The sequence below is a fragment of the Orcinus orca genome, chromosome 16 (genome assembly GCF_937001465.1).
Source record: "Orcinus orca chromosome 16, mOrcOrc1.1, whole genome shotgun sequence".
NCBI classification, from domain to species: Eukaryota; Metazoa; Chordata; class Mammalia; order Artiodactyla; family Delphinidae; genus Orcinus; species Orcinus orca.
Genome location: NC_064574.1, coordinates 62,463,483 through 62,482,384, shown reverse-complemented (window position 1 = coordinate 62,482,384; position 18,902 = coordinate 62,463,483). Strand labels below are relative to the sequence as shown.

Genomic DNA, 18,902 nt, shown 5'->3' with positions numbered 1-18,902 from the left:
GATGGAAGGGAACCAGGGCTGGGGGTCATTCCTGGGTTGATGGGAGGAGCTCTGAGCTGGTGATTCTCAATCTTGGCTGTGAATGAATCACCCAGGATGCCCTGGGCCAGCCAGGTCCCTGCACTGACTCTGCCAGGGAGGCCAACCTCCATGCTGAGAGCACAGTCAGGTGGCTGGGACGTGTGGGAAGTGTTTTCTCACTTCCCAGCTGTGGGTACTGCAGAAGGAATGAACCTCTGAGCCTCAACTTCCACATCTGCAAAATGGGAGCAACAACAGCACCCGCCCTCATTATCAGGAGGGCGAAATGAGGGTGTGCCTGGTGCTCGGGAAATGTAAGATGCTGATGAGGCACTTACTGTTATATCTGCATCTTTAAACGTGTCCCACAGGTAATTCTGGGGCACAGCCAGGACTGAGAATCACTGCTTTAAATGTTTCTTTAAATATCAGCATCCTTTTTTTTTTTAATTGGAAAAAAACCCCTAAAACAAACAGAAAAGAAGACTGATAACAAGCGGGACTTCCCATGCAGCCGCATGCAGACAGTGCTCATATACATGCACAGCACTGGGGCCCAAGCCCGGCCTTGACTGTCTTGCTCTGTGCAGGGATGGGGATGCTTTAAAACACTCCCAGAGACACCTGTCCTGCGGCGGGTGCTTCAGAGAGCCCTCTGTCCTGCACGGCTGCCCAGGGGCCCTCTGGGAGCCTCAACTTTCCCTCCCCCTCCTGTTTTCCCCACACAGTAGAGGCCCCCACATTGGCCTCCATGGCTGCCTCCCCGTCTTCTCCACCCAGTTAGCCCACAGGTGATATGCCAGCTGGAAAATACTCGTCTGCAAGGGAGGGACCGAGAGTCCTAGGAGGGAACCGAATGTGTGTGCCGCAACACCCCATAATTTTCAGGGGCTTAGTCCCCTTCCTCCCGAGTCTCCCAGGCCTGTCTGCCAGGATGCCCAGGCTCCCCGCCAAGGGGGAACCTGCCCAAGGCCAGCCTATCAGAACCCCTCCCCCCGGCACTTTCAGCCAGGGACCAAAGATCTGTACAACTGCTCTGTCCTAAAGGAGTCTCATGCCCAGAGTTCCCACTGCCTGAGTCCTGCTTGTTCAGTTTTGCCTTTGATTTCTGAGCTGGCTGTAAACACCCTTGTTTAACTGGCTGGAGTTGGCTCCTGTGGCTTCCAAAAGGGGCCTCTGTCTGGACCCTCAGCCACACGTACCGGTTACGGAAGACAGGAGGGAGGGATCTGCTCTGGTGGCGGGTTCACACTTTTCTGTCACTAGAGAGAGCCAGGGCAGCCTTCTCTGCTGAAGTTCTTCTAGAAACATCCCACCTCCGGTGCCCCAGCCACCTGCAGCTACTCCATCAGGAACCCATCACCCCGGTGCTGTGTTGGCCTGCCTGGGTCTTGATCATGCCCAGGAGGTACGGGTGGGGTCGTTATAATCAAACTGTTACATTCATTGTCCACCTACTGTGTACCAGGCATTTCGCAACCAGGATCTCCTTCAAGGCATGCTGGTCACGGTCATTTGACCTGCAAAGATGGTAAAGCTTAGCTGAGGTCACTCAGCCGACCTGTAAGAAATCTGGAGATTCGAACTGTATCCCCAAGGGTCAACCACAAAGCCGGGCACAGAGCAGGTGCCCAATAAATGCTGGAGGAATGATGGAAAGGGATGGAAAGGCAGACATTCAAGGGTCCCTTCCCAGGCATGCAGCAGCAGGACAAGCCCATCTGCAGCCTCATTCTGCAAGCACAGCCCACTCCACCTCGCTGTCACTGACCTTCCTCATCCATCACACTGGTGCCTGGGAATTCACAAGACCCAAGAAAGCATTAAGTACCAAGGTAAAACCCCCCAGCCTTGAGTTCCCCCACTTAAATGCCCAGAGGGTTTGGATGAATGTCTTTCCTTAAGGGTGAGGGGCAAGGACAGCTGAGGGACCTGCTGCATTTGTGCCTCAGTTTCCCCATCCCACGTGTTCTGGGCGCATCCCTGACAAGTGCACTGCCTGGGCCAGCCCCCTACTCTAAAAGCTGCAAGTGTTCAAACATAAAGAGAGCTAGAAAAATGCAGACAGACCTTCTGTCTTCATGCCTATTTTCCGGGCACCACAGGGAGAGAGAGAAAGTATTACAGACCGCAGGGCAGGTGTGCCAGCTGGGAGATGGCACAGGCCTCTCACCAGCCCACAGCCTCTGCTTCTTCAAGGACACGAACACCTTGCTCTGAGCCAGCTCCACGTGGAGAGAAGGGGGAAGAGGAGGTGACTTGGCTTAGATATCATCTTGGACCCTCCAGGCTGGGACGGGGACCCCATCTCAGGGTTCTTCCAGCTCCCCAGGCTCGCCTCCAGCACCGCGTTTAGCACGATGATGTCCCTGATTATTTAGTGTTTATCTCCCCCATCATACTGTGAACTCTTGAGACCATTCCTAGGTCTTACCTACCACTCTACTCCCAGCACCTGGTGCATCCGATGGTCATGTGGGGTTGCACAGGATGTGCACTGCACAATCCAAGGGGCACCATTTCATATGGTGGCTCATGTACCAGATGTCCCCGTGGCACACAGCAGATAAGCAGATGGACGGATTAACAAACGAGTGGCCAAGGGAACGAGCAGAGCCACCTTCCAATGCCAGAAGGGGCACAGTATGGGCCACAGTGGTGCCACCTCCTAGCCTGAACCCACAAAGATGGTTTCTAAACCAGCCCTGAGAGAAATGGGCAATACCAGCTCATGGCTCTTTCCAATCTGGGATATATACACAGATGTGTTAATGTCCGATGGTTACGCAGGGCATGCCTTAAACAATCAAGATGCAACTCATTCAGTCACATATTTAACACATTTCCTGAGTATCCACTATGTGCCAGGCACTGTTCTCAGCCCTGGGGATACAGAGGTGACCAAGAAAACCTTCATGGAGCTTAAATTCCAAGGGAGAAGAAGAAATGATCAAGTAGTAGATCCAGAACATACCGTCAGGCAGTGTTAAATGCTACAAAGAAAAATAAAGCAGGGGAAGGAGAAAATACGAATGGTGGGGGGTTGGGAGAGGGAGGGTGCTATAAAATAATTAAGAAGCAAAGACATAAAACTTGCAACCCAATGACTCTTCTTTGAGTACGTCTAAGCACCAGGGACGGGCCTGTGATACTAGTAAGCCAGGCGCCACCCCAGCCCTTGAACCACATACCTAAGCACTGCCCGGGCCGTGTGTTCAGCCAGCCACTGACCCTCAAGGCGGGCACCTCGCAGGCTCGCTGTTTATTCTCAAGAAGGTTCTGGAACTCAGCTTGGGCAAGAGCCAGCAGGCAAGCCTCCCCCTTGAGGGAAGAATTCAAGTCACTGCTTTACAGTCAACGGCTGGTTTTTGACCAAAAACGGAATCGATCGGCTACATCACCCAGCCCTATCCTCCCGCCTCGGCCCTGCAAGTTCTTCAGACTCAAAAGGGGAAGAAACACGGACACTGAGGACAGCAGGGAGGAATGTGCCATCTGTCTGACAGACTCTCCAGCTGCTGTTCGGTGCTTACAACAGACTTCTGCAACACGGGGAGGTGCCTGGGGCCTGACGTTAAGAAACAAAAGAGGGACAGGTGAACTGATGACAAAAGCACGCCCTAGGACCCTGCTCTTCTCAGGGAAAAGGTCCTGGGCTAGAAAGACAGGTGGGAAAGGGGCCAAATGCCAACGCAGTTCCCCTCTGGGCAGTGCAAGAGCAGAAGGATGTTCTTTTTTGCTGGTTCTTGGAGCTTTTCTACACTTTGCCATTGTCTACACGGAGCACATGGTGATTTTATAATCAGGTAAAAAAAAAATTCCCCAAAAAATCTGAAAAAAGGGAAAAAAATGAGTGACAAGGTTGAGAGATGTCTCGAGTAAGGTTCTGAAAAGCAGCCAGGTCGTTGGAATCAAAGTCTTTCTCCCAAGATGACAAGGGAAGAACCTGGGCAGAGAGAAGTCAAAGCAGAGTGGATTTCACACCCTCGGCTCTACTGACATCGTGGGCTGGGTCATTCTCCGTTCCTGGGGGACACAGGGGGTTGCCCCGTGCACTGCAGGTTGTTTAGCAGCATCCCTGCTCTCTCCCGACTAGATGCCAGGAGTGTCCCCCTCCACCCACACTGTGACAACCAAACATGTCTCCAGACATTGCCAAGTGTCCCTGGGAGGCACAAATGTTCTCTACTGAAAACCACCATTCTAGGTTTTAGGTTTCTAATAAAGAAACCAGAGAAAATGAAAATGTTCTATACCTTCCAAGTACAAGGTTAACGAACTACTTTGTAACTCTCTTTGCAACCAAAACCAACAAACAGAAAGTCTCCTAGAAACAGGATCATGCATATCCCTGGGGAGGGGTCAGTCTCCCCCGACCCCAAGCCTAGCTACTATTCCCCGTTCCAGGGAGAAAGAATCCCCTCACAGCAGACACTTGTCCTTCAGAACACTTGTGTTCTAAAAAAGACCTGATTAATCCAATGAGGAAACAAAAGTTTCCCTTTAGAAGGAGCCAAAAATGTGGTTCAAACAAATCCAAGGTCACTGGCACTCAGAGTTGACTACAGCTGAGCAAGTCTGGACCCTGACGCCAAGCCTTATCGCTGGGGCCCCTCCACAGAGGTGGAAAGAAAGGGGGGAGGGCGTTTGATTTTTAGACCCATGGGCAGAAGACCTCTGTGACCTGTCCAGCTTGGGGATGGGTGGCTGAATTGGGGAAATAAACCCACAGTGGAGCTAGGGTGGTGGATGGTATTTTCACCACTAAATTAAGTGCTGACGTGCACACAAAACTATTTTTTTTACTGGCAGCATTCCATGTTCTGCATAACCTGCTTTGGATATGCGGGCGGCTGGGGCGGAAGGGAAGGGAAAAAACTCAACAAGATATAAGGACAGTCCCTGCTCAGCTGGATAGAAAGGGGAGACAGAGACCTCATTCTGGGAAAAAGATTCAGATAAACCCACACACGTCACTTTAGAAAGCATAGAGGGTTATTTTTGCCTACATGCAGCCCACCAAGCAGGCCGGTGAAATACAGTGATCTTGAAGTTGCCACCACCCATCGTGTGACCTTGGCTTGACTTGGGCTAAGAGACAATCTGAGGAAGGAGACTCTGCAGCAAGAGGAAAGCAGCTTAGACTTACAGCAGAACCTTCCAACCACAGGAGCATGAACATGTAGAAACTCATTCCAACCTAGAGTTTAAATGCTGGAGGGAGCGTCAGCTATCTTGCACTGGCAAAAGAAAATACTTTTCTTTTAAAACCCCTAGGGTTTGTAGCAGCACTATTCATAATAGACAAAAAGTGGAAACAGCTCGAATGCTCGTCAGCTGATGAATGAATAAATAAAATGTTGTGTGTCTACAATTCAACAATCAGAAGAAATGAAGTGCTGATGCAAGCTACCACAGACAGACCTTGGAAACATCAGGCTAAGTGAGAGAAGCCAGGCACAAAAGACCACGTTAAAGAATTCTGTTTATATGAAATGTTCAGAGTAAGACAAATCTATACAGAAAGCAGACTTGAGTGGCGGTCACTTTGTGATGTATAGAAATATCAAATCACTGCACTGTGAACCAGGAACCAGCATAGCGTTGCAGGTAAATTACACTTCAAAAAAAACCAAAAGAGAGGGTTTCCCTGGTGGCGCAGTGGTTGAGAGTCCGCCTGCCGATGCAGGGGACACGGGTTCGTGCCCCGGTCTGGGAAGATCCCACATGCCGCGGAGCGGCTGGGCCCGTGAGCCGTGGCCGCTGAGCCTGCGCGCCCGGAGCCTGTGCTCCGCAACGGGAGAGACCACAATAGTGAGAGGCCTGCGTACCACAAAAACAAAAAACAAAAAAACAAAAAAACTACGAGGACTCCAGCAATCTCTAACACAGAGGAATGAAGTGTGCACTCTTGCTGTGTGCGCTCCCCTTTCTGACATTCAGTGGCTTCCTGCTGCACTGAGAACAAAACCCAAACTCCTCACTCTGAAGGCCCCGAAGGGTAACCACCCACCCCCCTGCCAGCCTCGTCTCCCACCCTGTCCCTTGCCCACCACGGTGTGGCCACACTGGCCTCTTCTCTGTTCCTTGAACAGACCAAGCTCACGCCGGGCTGAGGCCTGTGCTGTTCCGTGTCAGAACACTGTTCCCCACAAAGGGCTTCCCTGACCACCCTGCCTGAGTTGCCCGAACCCCCATCACTCCCCAGCCCATTACCCTACGTGCTTTCCTTCACAGCACTTAATGCTGCATGACACCATCTTCATCTGCTGATTGCTTACTGCCTTTCTCTCTCACTAGATTCTGAGCTCCACGAGGGCAGGATTTGCCTATATTTTGTTCACTTCTGTCTCCTCAAAACCTAGAACGGTACTGTTATGGGCTGAATTATACTCCCCCCCACCCAACTAAATTCATATACTGAAGTCCTAACCTCCAGTATCTTGGAATGTGACTGTACGTGGACATACAGTCTTTGTAGATGTAATAAGTTCAGGTGAGCTCATGAGGATGGACCCTAATCCTATATAACTGGTGTCCTCATAAGAAGGGGAGATTTGGAGATAGACACACCACAAGGAGAAGAACACCATGTGAAGATGAGGGTGGACTGAGGTGATGTTTCTGCAAGGAATGCCAGAGATTGCCAGCAAATCACCAGAAGCTGGGGTACAGGTATGGAACCCTCACAGCCCTCAGAAGGGACCAACCCTGCTGACACCTTGATCTCAGACTTCCAGCCTCCAGATCTGTAAGAAAAGGCATTTCTGTTGTTTAAGCTACTCAGCTGATGGTACTCTGTTACAGTAGCGCTAGGAAAATAATACAAGCACTTAACACGTATTAGGTGCTCAGTAAACACCTACTGAATGACTAAATCAATGAATAGTAAATAGCTTTCTTAGTGATCGGCCCCATTCACAGGGACAGGGACCCGTCTGCCCCAGGCATAGAAGGGACAAGCTTCTTTAAGCCTCAGTTTCCTCACCAGTGAACTGGGAACCACATCCTACCTCTTTCACGAAAAGCTGGTAGGAGGAGTCAACAGGATAACCCCTGTTGAGGACAGAAGCCCCAGTAAGTAGTCAACAACCATTCACTGTTGTGTGTCTTTACATCACAGACACCTCGATGACAACTCTGCCCACAGGAGTTGTGCAACGAGGCAGTCCTGCAGCCCCACCCTGGGGGACAGCCAAGCTGAGACCTGTTTTGGGACTAAGTATGTAACAAACACACCCCAGACACTCAGGGAGTCTGTAATTAGCTCCTGAAAGAGGGAGATCGGAGTAGGACAGGTGACCTCTCTTTAGTTCCACTCTTTTTAGCAACAGCTGAACCCAAAGCAGAAGAGGCATCAGGTGACCTCTTCCCTCTCCGTATTAACTCAGGTCGAGGCTCCGAGGAGGACCGGCAGAGGATCCATTCCAGACGCCAATCTGACATAAACACAGGGGAGCCTGGAAAGGCTACCAACCAATTTCCTGAATTTTAAACCGACGAATAAGAGAGAGAACAGGATTCTCATAAGCCTCACCCCATTTGCTTCAAATAAAGACAGGATGAGCTCCCAGCCCAGAATTCAAAGCGTACCTCTGGGACTATCCCTGCTCTCAGAGTCCTGACCTGGGAGGACAGAGCGGGTGTGGTGGCTGGGAAGCGGGCAGGTCTACCTGGACCTGGTAGATGCCAAGTGCATGGGGACATCAGAGGGGCACGCTTCCCAGGGGAGTAATAACAGCAGCTGTCATTGGTACCGTGCCAAAGGCTCCAGTAATCTAGCACATGCATTCTTCACCAAGTGCCAGAAGGTTGGTTCTGTTGTTACACTGCTTTATCAACAACGGCCTGACATCACACAGCTGGAAAGGGCAGCAGCTGGGGTTTGAAGCCAGGTCCTGCCAACTTCCAGCCTGCAGGCTCTGCCACCACGTATGGCCTCATGACCCTCACATCTATCTGTTCTGGATTATGGCACATATGCCATTGGCTTCTCACAGCCTCTTGGGAGCCAGGAGGACTGTAACTATCACTACCTCCATTTTTGCCACCGAGACCCTGACACTCAATAGGCACAGAGCCTCATCGCAGAAAAGTGTGCGGACTTGCGTCCAGCTCTGCTGACCCGGCTATAAAGCACTGGGGCCCCCTCTCAATTCAGCCCAGAAAGTCCTTCCAGATGGTTCCTCAGGGTGCCTGGCCCAACCCCCCATCTGATGCCCTGATGAGCTGCTAGGGTGGCTGGTGGGAACCTCCAGGGGACAACTGGGGCTGGACAAGGCACCACCCGCGCCGGGGCCCCACGCGGCCCTACCGTCGTCGGGCTCCCCCTGCTCCTGCTCGGCGCTGGCGTAAGTGCGCAGGAACTCGGCAAAGGCCCCGTCCCGGGCCAGCAGCTCCTGGTAGGAGCCCATCTCGGAGATCTTGCCACCACTCATGACGATGATGACATCCACCTGGGGCAGGTAGCTGATGCCGTGCGTGACCAGGATCCGCGTCTGCGGGCAGAGCCATGGCCACATCAGCTCATGCACGCGAGAGGGAAATTCCCTGCCCCCCTCCGCCCACCTGGACACAGATCTCAACTCTGAGGTTGGACACGCGCCTGGGATGCAAGCGTGCAGAAGCATTCCAATCCGCACGTGCTTTCATTCAACACGCATTGGCCGGGAGCTGGGGTCGGGGGGGCAGCAGGGAGGGAAACAAAGATTCCTGCCCCAGATTCCAGGGTCGGGGGAGAAATGACCAACGTAAGTAAAACACTGTGCTGGATGGTGAGCACACATTAGCAAAGGGGAAGGGATATCGAGGTAGCTAGGGGCGGTGCAATTTTAACAAGGGTTATGGGGGAGGTTATTTTTAAACAAATATCTGGAGGAGAGGGAAGGAGGGAACCATGCATGTGTAGATGAATAAAAGAATGACACTGCTACAAAAAATGTGCAGGCAGTAGCTGAATTTTTTTCAAGTTTCTCCCTCCCCGAAAAGAGTACAGAGTTTTGTACATGTGTATACATTTTATCTAACTATCTCAAAGTTTGGGAGGATGTTCATCAAACTGTTTACACAAGTTGGCAAACTTTTTCTTAAATGGTCAAATGGTAAATATTTTCAGCTTTATGGGCCCTCTGGTCGCTGCCAGGTCTGAAGGCAGCCATACACAAGACATAAACAGATGGGCTGGCTGTGATCCAATAACGCTTTATTTATGGAAGCTGATATGTAAGTTTAATGCAATTTTCCTGTCACAAAATATTTTTCTTCAGGTTTTCTCCAAGCAGTTAAAAAACGTAAAGACCATTCTTAGCTAGTGGGCTGCCCAAGAAACAGGCAGCAGGCCAGATTTGCTGGCCCCTGCTTTCCACAGAGGAGCTAGGGCTGCAGGATGAGGGAGAATCATTTTTTTAACTTTACATATGCTCTCATACTCTCTGGTTTTGTTACTATGGACATATGTTACTTTGACAACAGCAAAAAAATTTTTTTTAATATTTAAAAATTATACAGAATTTTTGTGGTGTGCATGGGAATGCTTATAACACGTTAAGTGGCATGAGGTTTACTATATCTAGGCATGATGTGATAATCCTATTAAAAAGCTTATATACACAGCAAAAAGACTGGAAAGAAATACAAAAAATCTCCAAGTGGGGGGATTATGCATAACTGCTTTTGTTTTTCTCCTCCGTGGTTTTCTGAATTTGCTACATTTTTCCCACGGGCATGTCTTACTTTGTTAATGGGGGAGGGGGAAGAAGAGCCAGTTAACCTGCCTCTCCTATAATTCCCCTAAACAAATAAATTAAAAAGTAATAAAAGAGGAAAGGAACCGTTTCCTGTCACGTTAAGGTGTGGTGGCAGTTTTCCTGCTCAAACCTCTGTCCCTCAGCCCATGGCCATCTCAGCAGGGAAGGGAAAGCGGCCTCCCTGCTGACAGGGGATCTTGGGGTGGGATTTCCCTCTGCGAAGCCACCCCCCGTTATTTAATCAGGAAGAGAGGCTTCTTTTGGCCAAGTGGAGGCAATGACTTCCAGTCAGTGCCGAGGACGTCCGCCTATAAAGACAAGAGCAAGAAGGCTGTCCCGGGAAGGCTGCCAAGGGAAGGATTAGAAACATGTTCTCGAGTCCAGTTAAGTTAAGGTATCCCAAAGGGGACACACTGCGACTTGACCAAAGAGCGACGGCCAGACCCAGACCCCAAGCCACACGTGCAGCAGGTACCTTGTTCTTCAGCATCCCCTTGGGGCCAACCACGTTTTCAAATATGTGCTTCCCCACGTGGGCGTCCACTGCCGAGAGGGGATCGTCAAAGAGGTAGATGTCGGAGTCGCAATACACGGCCCGGGCCAGGCTCACGCGTTGCTTCTGGCCGCCAGACAGGTTCACGCCCTGGGGAGAGACACGTTAGAAGGGTGGGCCTCCTGGGAAGCAGAGACAGACAGAGGGGGCCACCTGCTCGGGATGTAGGAGACGGCGGCCGTAGGCCCTTCAGGGCTGCACCCGCCACCCACGGATGGAGCAGGTGGCAACGGCGTGAGATCACACCTGCACCGACGTGGGTTCAAGTGCCGGCAGGGGGTTCGGCCTCAAATGTAAAACAGGCAAAGAGAAAACCTGAGCCTCCGGGCACTGCTGAGCAGGGTACTCGGCACAGTTGGGAAAGGGAGGCCGGTGGCACCAGACAGCGCTGGCTACAGGGAGGGCTCCTGATCTTGGAGTCTGGTTCTCACTCTGGATCACTCACTGGTGAAGCCACACAGTCAAGGCAGGCTGTGCCCTGGGGGTGCTGCAATCCAGCCTGTGTCTCACTCGCCGGCAGGAAGGGCACCATTTTCTAATTTGAACCAGGGGGCATGGCCCACACAGCCCTCCTGCAACAGATAACCCAGCATGACTTCCATATCTGGCTGGAATCAAAGTGGACATGGGCTAACTGCCCAGCCCCTCTCCCAAGAGATGCCCACCCTCTCCATGCTCTGAGGTGGGGTCCTGGTAGCCAGGTTCATTTTGAGGGTCCCTCTGGCCACAGCTTGTTGGCCCAGGGCAGACACCAGACCCAAACTAAGCCAATCACGTCCTCTCCCTCCAGAATTTGGTACTGGGACCTAAACAGCGAAAGTGAGGAGTCTCCAAGTGGCAGAAACAGACACTTGTGAAAAAAAGGGACAAAGCTGTGCAGAAAAGCAGAGACAAAAGACAGAGGAGAAACCAGGTTGCCTGTCCCAGGTTGCCTGTGAGCCCCACCACATACCAGCCCTTGGATTCCAGGAAATGCATTTGTATCCTTAAACTCAGTTCTCACTGAGTTATTTTCTGCTTATACTAGCAATAACTCAGGCTCCTTTTCTACTTAAAAACCCAGAAAACCCTAGTAATTTGTTTTTTCTTTCCAAGGAGCTGCAGATTTCCCTCAAATAAAAGAAATCATTCACCAACTAGGAAAGCTGGTGGAGCCACTGGCTTGTAACTAAAAGCAAAGATGGGAAAGCTCTTCAGTGCAGCTGTAGAACATTCACACTCCCCGAGCGCACACCACGTAACCACTAGGGGGCACTCGAGCAAGCCAGCCAGGCAGAGGGGAAAGCACATGCAAAGGCCCTGAGGTGGGAAGGGGCTCAGGCAAGTCTTTTGGCCTCCTTTTCCTCAACCATTACATAGGGTTAACAGTAAATCCCATCTCGTGGCTTGCTGTAAGGACAAAATACGTATAAAATGTTTAGCACAGTGCCTGGCTCATAGTAATTACTCAGTAAGTGTTAGCTATTGTATTATTTTTACCGTTATCACAGTTTTGAAAGGAACTGTGGACATTTGAATCACTGACACCCCTCTTCTCTGTATAGTGCCCTTGGTCATGTGACAAAGTCACATGACTGCAAAGGTAGAGTGCACTTCCTGGTCCCTTGTCTTTGGGCTCAACCAAGTGATTTGCTTTGTGGGTAGAAAGGACAGTGTGCTTTAAGGGACATCACATTTTTTTGTTGTTGTTCTCTTGGGCTTCTGCTGCCGCCATTAGAAGAGCTTCCCCCCCATGGAGCTGCTGCTCCCTCACCTAGGCCCTAGCAAGAAGCCACGTGGGGCAGACCTGAGCCAACCCACAGCCTGGAGCCAGGATCAGCTGGCCGGCAACATGGAGCAGAGCCACCCAGCTGAGCCCAGCCTGGGTCACCAGTCACAGTCGACTCACCCATAAATAGGAGAGTAAGTGTTTAACATCATAAGCCATTCAGATTTTGTAGTTGTTACACAGCAATAGCTGACTGATACAGGGGCCATGCTGAAGCCTACTGACCTTCTCACCAATCTCTGTCCGGTCCCCACTGGGCAGGATTTCCAGGTCTGGGAGGAGGGCACAGGCTTCTATCACAGCCTTATAATACCGTTCCTGTAGCTGGCGTCCAAAAAGGATGTTTTCTCGGAGAGAAACATTCTGAATCCAGGCCTGCTGGGGGACGTAGGCCACTGAACCCTAGGAGGAAAGCGGAGAAGGCAGCAAGACCGACAGACTTGGTGAACAAGACAGCAGCCGGCCTACCCACCCACCAGGAGGGCCCTGCTTCACAAGACATTTTCATCATATCTATGGTTTTAACAAGAGGGAAGCCGAGTCCCAAAGGACTACAGTCACCAGGGCTGGGACCAGAGCCCATACTAGGTCAATCACTAGCCCCAACATTAGGAGTTCGAGAGCTGAAATCCTCGTTGATGAGATTACACTTACATGTTTAGTAACTATTCACTGAGTGCGTACAGCAGCGAACAAAACACTTAGCTCCACTATACTGTACACCTGTAACTTATAAAATATTGTACATCAACTATACTTCAATTTAAAAAATTGAAAAAGAAATTAAAAATAAAATAAATTTTAAAATAAACAAAAACCTCCTAACTCCCAAGAATGGGAAGTACCTGAATGATAAAAGAAAATGGTTTGATTATTGTTGTGGTAAATGCTAAGAGAGAAAAATATGAGAATTTTAAGAAGTCCTTTAAAAAGGGAGACTTAACCTATAATGGAAAAGAACCTGAAAAAGAGTGTATATATACACATACAGCTGAGTCACTTTGCTGTACACCAGAAACTAACACAACATTGTAAATCAACTGTACATCAATTAAAAAATAATACATTTTTTTTAAAAAAGGGAGACTTAGGGACTTCCCTGGTGGCACAGTGGTTAAGAATCCACCTGCCAATGCAGGGGACACGGGTTCGAGCAGTAGTCTGGGAAGATCCCACATGCCGCAGAGCAACTAAGCCCGTGCGCCACAACTACTGAGCCCACGCGCTGCAACTACTGAAGCCCATGCACTCTAGGGCCTGTGCTCCGCAACAAGAGAAGCCACCACAATGAGAAGCCCGTGCACCGCAATGAAGAGTAGCCCCCGCTTGCTGCAACTAGAGAAAGCCCGCGTGCAGCAAAGAAGACCCAGTGCAGCCAAAAATAAATTTTAAAAAAATTTTAAATAAAATAAAAAGGGAGACTTAGTTTGAGACATCAGTCCTTGAGGAAATTTCCTTGATGAAATTTAACCAAGGATGTCTGTATAAAAATTGTCCATTTCTAAAGTCTTTATTTCCACATAATATCAAGTGTCAAAAGTGGCACAAGAATAAAGGCTAGGGGGAGGGCACTTGTTTTACATATTTTAGTAATTGAAAAAAAATTTTAAACAAGCACTGACAGGTGAAAATAATTTGGTCTGATCAAGAGAAGAGGGAAGAGCATTTCAGTCGGAGGAACAGCACATGCAAAGGCCTGGAGATGAGTGGAACTCGCCAAGTTCAAGGAACAAGAAGCCTGGTGTGACAGGAACACGCTGTGAGGGGAAGACAGGCAGGAATGAGCTGGGAGGCAGGGGAAGGCAGGGGGGCTGGTGGTCCTAGTGAGGAGTATGGGCTTCACTGGAAAGGCAAAAAGGGATTCTAGGAGGACAAGGTTGGGAATGGAACCCAGGTAACCCAACTCTTCTCCTTCATTCTGAGATAAATAACCAAATTGCTGACTCCAGTCTCCTAACTTAAAGGGGCCAAACTATCACAAAGCCTCACTGTACAGCCCACAGATAATTCAGACACAGTATGCACAAGCCCTACCAACTAAAATATTTAGAAAAAAATAAACGTTTTACACACATTTCTAACACTCCCCTTACCAAGGCAAAATAACCAGTCACAAATAAATCTATAACCTTATCAAACCAAATACTCAAGCACCCTCACTTTTTAGAGCCATCATATCTTTGTATTTAAAGCGTTTTTACTTGAAAACAGTGGTTCTCTCCTGGGGGCAATTTTGTCCCCCAGGGGACATCTGACAATGTCTAGAGACACTTTTGGCTGTCACAACTTGGGGCTGCCACTGGCATCTAGTGGGTAGTGGTCAGGGATGTTGCTAAACATCCTACAATGCACATGACAGCCTCCACAGCAGAGATTACCTGGCCTGACATATCAATAGGGCTGCAGTTGTGGAAACCCGGGGTTAGTGAAACAGAACGCAATGTGGATCCCACCGTGATTTGGAATTTTCTTCCATTAACCTAGCTCACATTGCCCATTAATCTTACTTTATAATGTATATTTGAAAGTAATGACAGATCATTTCTTAAAACAAGGGCTAAATGTCATTAGTCTGGACCCAACTATTGTAATATACGCTTTCTCTAAGGCACACTAGGCTCAAGGGCATCATATAATCAGCAAAGGATTTTGCTCTGAAATGAAAACAATGGCACAAACCAGCATCCCCAAAAGCAGATTCCAGGAGACAGTAATTTTAGGGATTTAAGGAGTTGCTACACAGACAACCAAAAGATGCAGACAAATGTGTCTGGGACACGCTGGATTAACCAAAGTTAAATAGGTTTTTTCTCCTTGCAGGACTTCTCAGAGCCTTTACTTTATTAATGTTTCTTATAAGTCTCCAGGAGGGAGGGAATCAGAATATGCAGTATTTCCCAAGCTTGTTTGAGCCCAGGACTCTTTATTCCCCAAATATCCTGCAAGATGAGTTTGAGTTTGCTGCAGACCACCCCCCAAGAAATGCTTATCGAGTGCCCACGACATGCCGGGCACTATTCTGGGTGCTGAGACACAGCAGGAAATAAATGACACCACAATCTTGCCTCCTAGGATGGCACAGAGAAGAGGAGAAAGGATGAAGCTGTTCCCACTTAACAAGGTCGTCATAAAAGAGAACACAATGTTGCCCTTGGCCTCCCCCTTGGCCATTAGTTACCCCACCCCCACCCAGGCCTCCTACCTTGATAGCCACGTGTCCCTCCACCTTGTCCATCTCAGCCAAGAGCGCTGAGAGCAGAGACGACTTCCCACAGCCCACCTGGCCCACCACGGCCACCAGGGAACCTTCCGGAATGGAGAAAGTGATGCTGAAACGACACGACACACCCTGGGGCTCAGCTGGGGGTGCTTGGCCCGCCCAAGCTGGATGGACCCCTGAGTGGAGAGAGAGACAGAAGGCAGGGCTGTCGCGAGCCTCTGAGGTCTGGAAACTCCTCCCGCCGCATCTACGATGAGCTTAGCTCAGGGAACTGTCTCAGAGGCCTCTGGGCCTGAGGCCCATGACAGGTGCTGGGATGCACCTGCATCTTAGAAAAGATCCTGCGGGACAGACCTGAGGGGCTGAGCCACTATAAGGGGGCCGAGCAGAGGGGATCAGCTTTGCCTGGGGGCGTGATGCAGATGCCCAAGGGAGAGGACACCCCAAAACCAACACTGGAGGAAGAGTGAGCGTGCCCCAGACCCAGGGGACAGCCTGAGGAAAGGCCCATGGGTGTGAAATCACAGGCGTGATCAGGGGTGGACACGTCGATGACACAAGATGAGGCAGGGAAAGTAAGGCCAATCCTGAAGAGGTGGGTGGGTGGCAGCCAGACCGAAGAGGGCCTCAGAGGACACGCTTCCCAGCTGGGAGCCATGCAGGGGGTGAATCTGAGTTTCAGAAACACGTCTCTACAGAAATTGCCCTATGGCAGATAACAGTAATCGAAGTACAATAAAACAGGCTCAACACTGCCAGAAAGACTGGCCCCTCCAACGTGGACAGCAAAGTCGGAGCTGGGATTCCACCCACCCGGGGAAGAGCGGGTACGTCCAGGGCCTCCTTGGGTTCACCTACATTGGCTATTGGCTGCCTTCCAGCCGCTGCTATTATGATTTCAACATACTGGTGGAAAGGCTGATGGATTTTGCTGCCATTGTCTAATTCTTGTGTACCTGTTGCATGGTCACACTGATTGTTTTGTTCTGTGCCGGGAGGGGAATGGATTAAGGGGGCAGAACAGAACAGGAAGCCCAGTGAGGCAGCTCTTGTGATCGTCCAGGCGAGACAGGAATATTTTATAGGCTGAGGAGAAAAAAGGTTTGGATGGAGAAATTTGCAGGGGATTCAAGGGGTGAGGAAGGGTGACTGAAACAAGAAGGTAAGGTCTTTGAGACTGGAAGGATGGAGGCAGGGATGGGGGCACAGGTACAGACTATTTAGTTGTGAAGCAGGACTAGAGAGAAAAGCTAAAATTGAAGCAGGCAGAAGTTAAGTTAGACACAAGAAAGAACTTCCTAAACAACCAGTCCCATCAAGGGAGGTGTTAACACAGATTCTTTTCTCTGGAGAGTTTGACCCTTGCCCCTCCCCACGTCCCCAGATAAAATACAGCAGTAATTTGGCTACCCAGTTAAGGGAGCAATTATTTAGGGGCATGGAGGATAAACCTGGCCCCTAAAAATGTCCCATGTGGCCCTGTGTTTGGGGGACTCCTTAAGGAGGCTTAAAAGAGCCCCTGGGCAAGGCCTCCGGTCAGAAAGAAATCAGAGGCAATTGACAAGTTACCCAGGGAATCAGGTCAATTCCCTGGATCCTGTGATTTGGAAAAATAAGGACCGGGGTGGGCAGGGTCCCAGATGTGGAAATGGTGTGAGAAAGGGTAAGCCAGGCAGCTGGGGGACCTTGGAGAGGATGGAGAACAACCCATCCTGATAGCAAACGTGAGTGGACGAGAACTCTTTTCAGCTGACCCAAGCCTTCCTGTCACCAGTGGTGGCATCACAACCTCAGACCCAGCCTGGCCAATCAGTGCACTCAGTCTCTTCTGGCACAGTGACTGGCTCAGGGAGGGGCATATAACCCAACTTGGGCCAATAAGAGGCAAGTGGGTCTCCTGATGAGGTAGGAGGGACACTTAGAGTCAATGGGGGCCATCTGGATCACGAGGGGAGAGGACGTCTGAAAAGGAAGCAGCACAGATGGAAGGGGAACAAAGACAAGATGGAGAGAGTCATGATGGCATTGTCTGAGCCCCTGGATCCATGTCCCTGAAAGGGAACCTTCTCAGTTACGTGAACCAGAAATTTCCCTTTGTTGCCTAAACCTATCCGCTATCTGTACAAGGTTTGTCACATACAGTCTGAGGGAACTCTCTGAGCCAGGCACACTCTCAGCTGCTTCTCCCTGAAGGCCAAGCAGGTGTGACTGGATCTATCTGACGGACGAGCCAAACTAAGGCTCAGAAAGGCAGTGACCTATTCACGGTAACAGAGCTGGAGCGCAGCTGGAATTCAAACTTGTGTTTGCCCAGAGCCCCGTGGCTTTCTCCACGTCCCACTTACCCATGCAGCGTGGGAGGGTCGCTCCTGGCCCAAGTGAACGTGGCATTCTTCACAGTGATGCTGTTTGTGGCCCCAGCTGGAAAGCACCAGAGACAGTATGTCAGGCGTAGATGAAGCCACGGCCTGAGCGTGAACAGCAGGCTCTTACTGTTTGCTTTTCCTCATCAAGTGGTTCAACTCCAGCTGCTAGCCACTCACGCTAGGCAGTATCTGGTTACATCAGTCACCGTTTCTAAAGAACTTCAACCAGCAGCTCTGGAGGCGGCCTCAGACCCAGAGAGCAGCAGGAAACCGCGAGAGGGCTCTGCCTTTGAAAGATAGGAGGCTGCACCATCTGGAAAGGTCGGGGGACCCCTGGGGGCCTCCCTCACTCAGTCTTGGGAGGTTCCGGCAGCTCTGGCTGGGTGAGTCGAAAAGCAGCCAAGGTCACGGGGCACAAGCAGTGCCCTCATGCAGATGCCTGTCCATCAGCTTGGGCTGGCCCAGGGCCCTCACTACACCTCTGGGGCCCCTCCTTTATGTTCAAAGCGGGGTCCTTTGCCCTGAAACTCCTGGATTTCAGGGCAGCCTCCTAACTCACCTCCCTGCATCCCCCCCCTCCCCCACTCCCTCCAGCCACCCTGCTCACATCACAGCAAGCCAGTCTTCCTAAAACACAGGCCACTGTAAACTGTGCAAACTCAGGGATGGAACAGGAAGTCGGGAATCGCGGCAGAGGAGGGGAGGGAGGGTGCTTAAGACGAAGCCTGCGTTGTATGGACCCTCTGTGATTCTCGCACCTCTGCCTTCATCTACTTTCGCTCCCCTTATTTTCTTTTTACTCCACGCCCCTCACTTACAAAAACAACTTTTGACTCAATTATGAGCCAACTTAAAACCATCTAGAGAAAAGATGGGGGTGTTTTCAAGTTGTCCAATGAAGAAATAAATTCCCCCACCCATCAGAGAAACAAAAACTGTGGAGAGAGGAAGTTACTGGTTAACCTAATTTAACCTCCCCCTCCCCCATCACCCCCCTGAAACAGAAAACAAGGAGGAAGCTGGAAGGTGCTATTAAAGGAATTTAAGAAAAGCCACTTGAGTCGGTCAAGCTAGAGGCTGCAAGACATGGCCCGGAGCTGCAAAGGGGGCCCCGCCTGGCACCCAGAGAATGTGGGTAAACATAAAGTCAAACCGCCCGGGAGACTGCCGTCAGGGCAGGAAGTGGGGCTGAGGCCTGGGCTGAGGCCCAGGGGTTTTCCAGTGTGAC

General features: G+C 50.4%; 1 protein-coding gene across 5 annotated transcripts in view; it reads right to left on the bottom strand.

Moving 5' to 3' along the window:
• ABCC1 (ATP binding cassette subfamily C member 1) overlaps positions 1 to 18,902 on the bottom strand; it is a 133,700-nt gene that overhangs the window by 26,597 nt on the left and 88,201 nt on the right. For 4 of the 5 annotated variants that reach the window (XR_007472257.1, XM_049699592.1, XM_049699594.1 and 1 more), the window contains 6 exons: positions 17,654 to 17,729; positions 15,291 to 15,417; positions 12,314 to 12,490; positions 10,243 to 10,410; positions 8,336 to 8,519; positions 1,793 to 1,816 (listed from right to left, as the gene is read on the bottom strand). Coding sequence is in view for 4 of the 5 variants with exons in the window: in XM_049699592.1 (XP_049555549.1) it covers positions 1,793 to 1,816; positions 8,336 to 8,519; positions 10,243 to 10,410; positions 12,314 to 12,490; positions 15,291 to 15,417; positions 17,654 to 17,729 (756 nt within the window). In the remaining variant the exon portion in view is untranslated. The remainder of the gene's footprint in view (positions 1 to 1,792; positions 1,817 to 8,335; positions 8,520 to 10,242; positions 10,411 to 12,313; positions 12,491 to 15,290; positions 15,418 to 17,653; positions 17,730 to 18,902) is intronic. The other variant, XM_012533272.3, reaches the window with a different exon arrangement.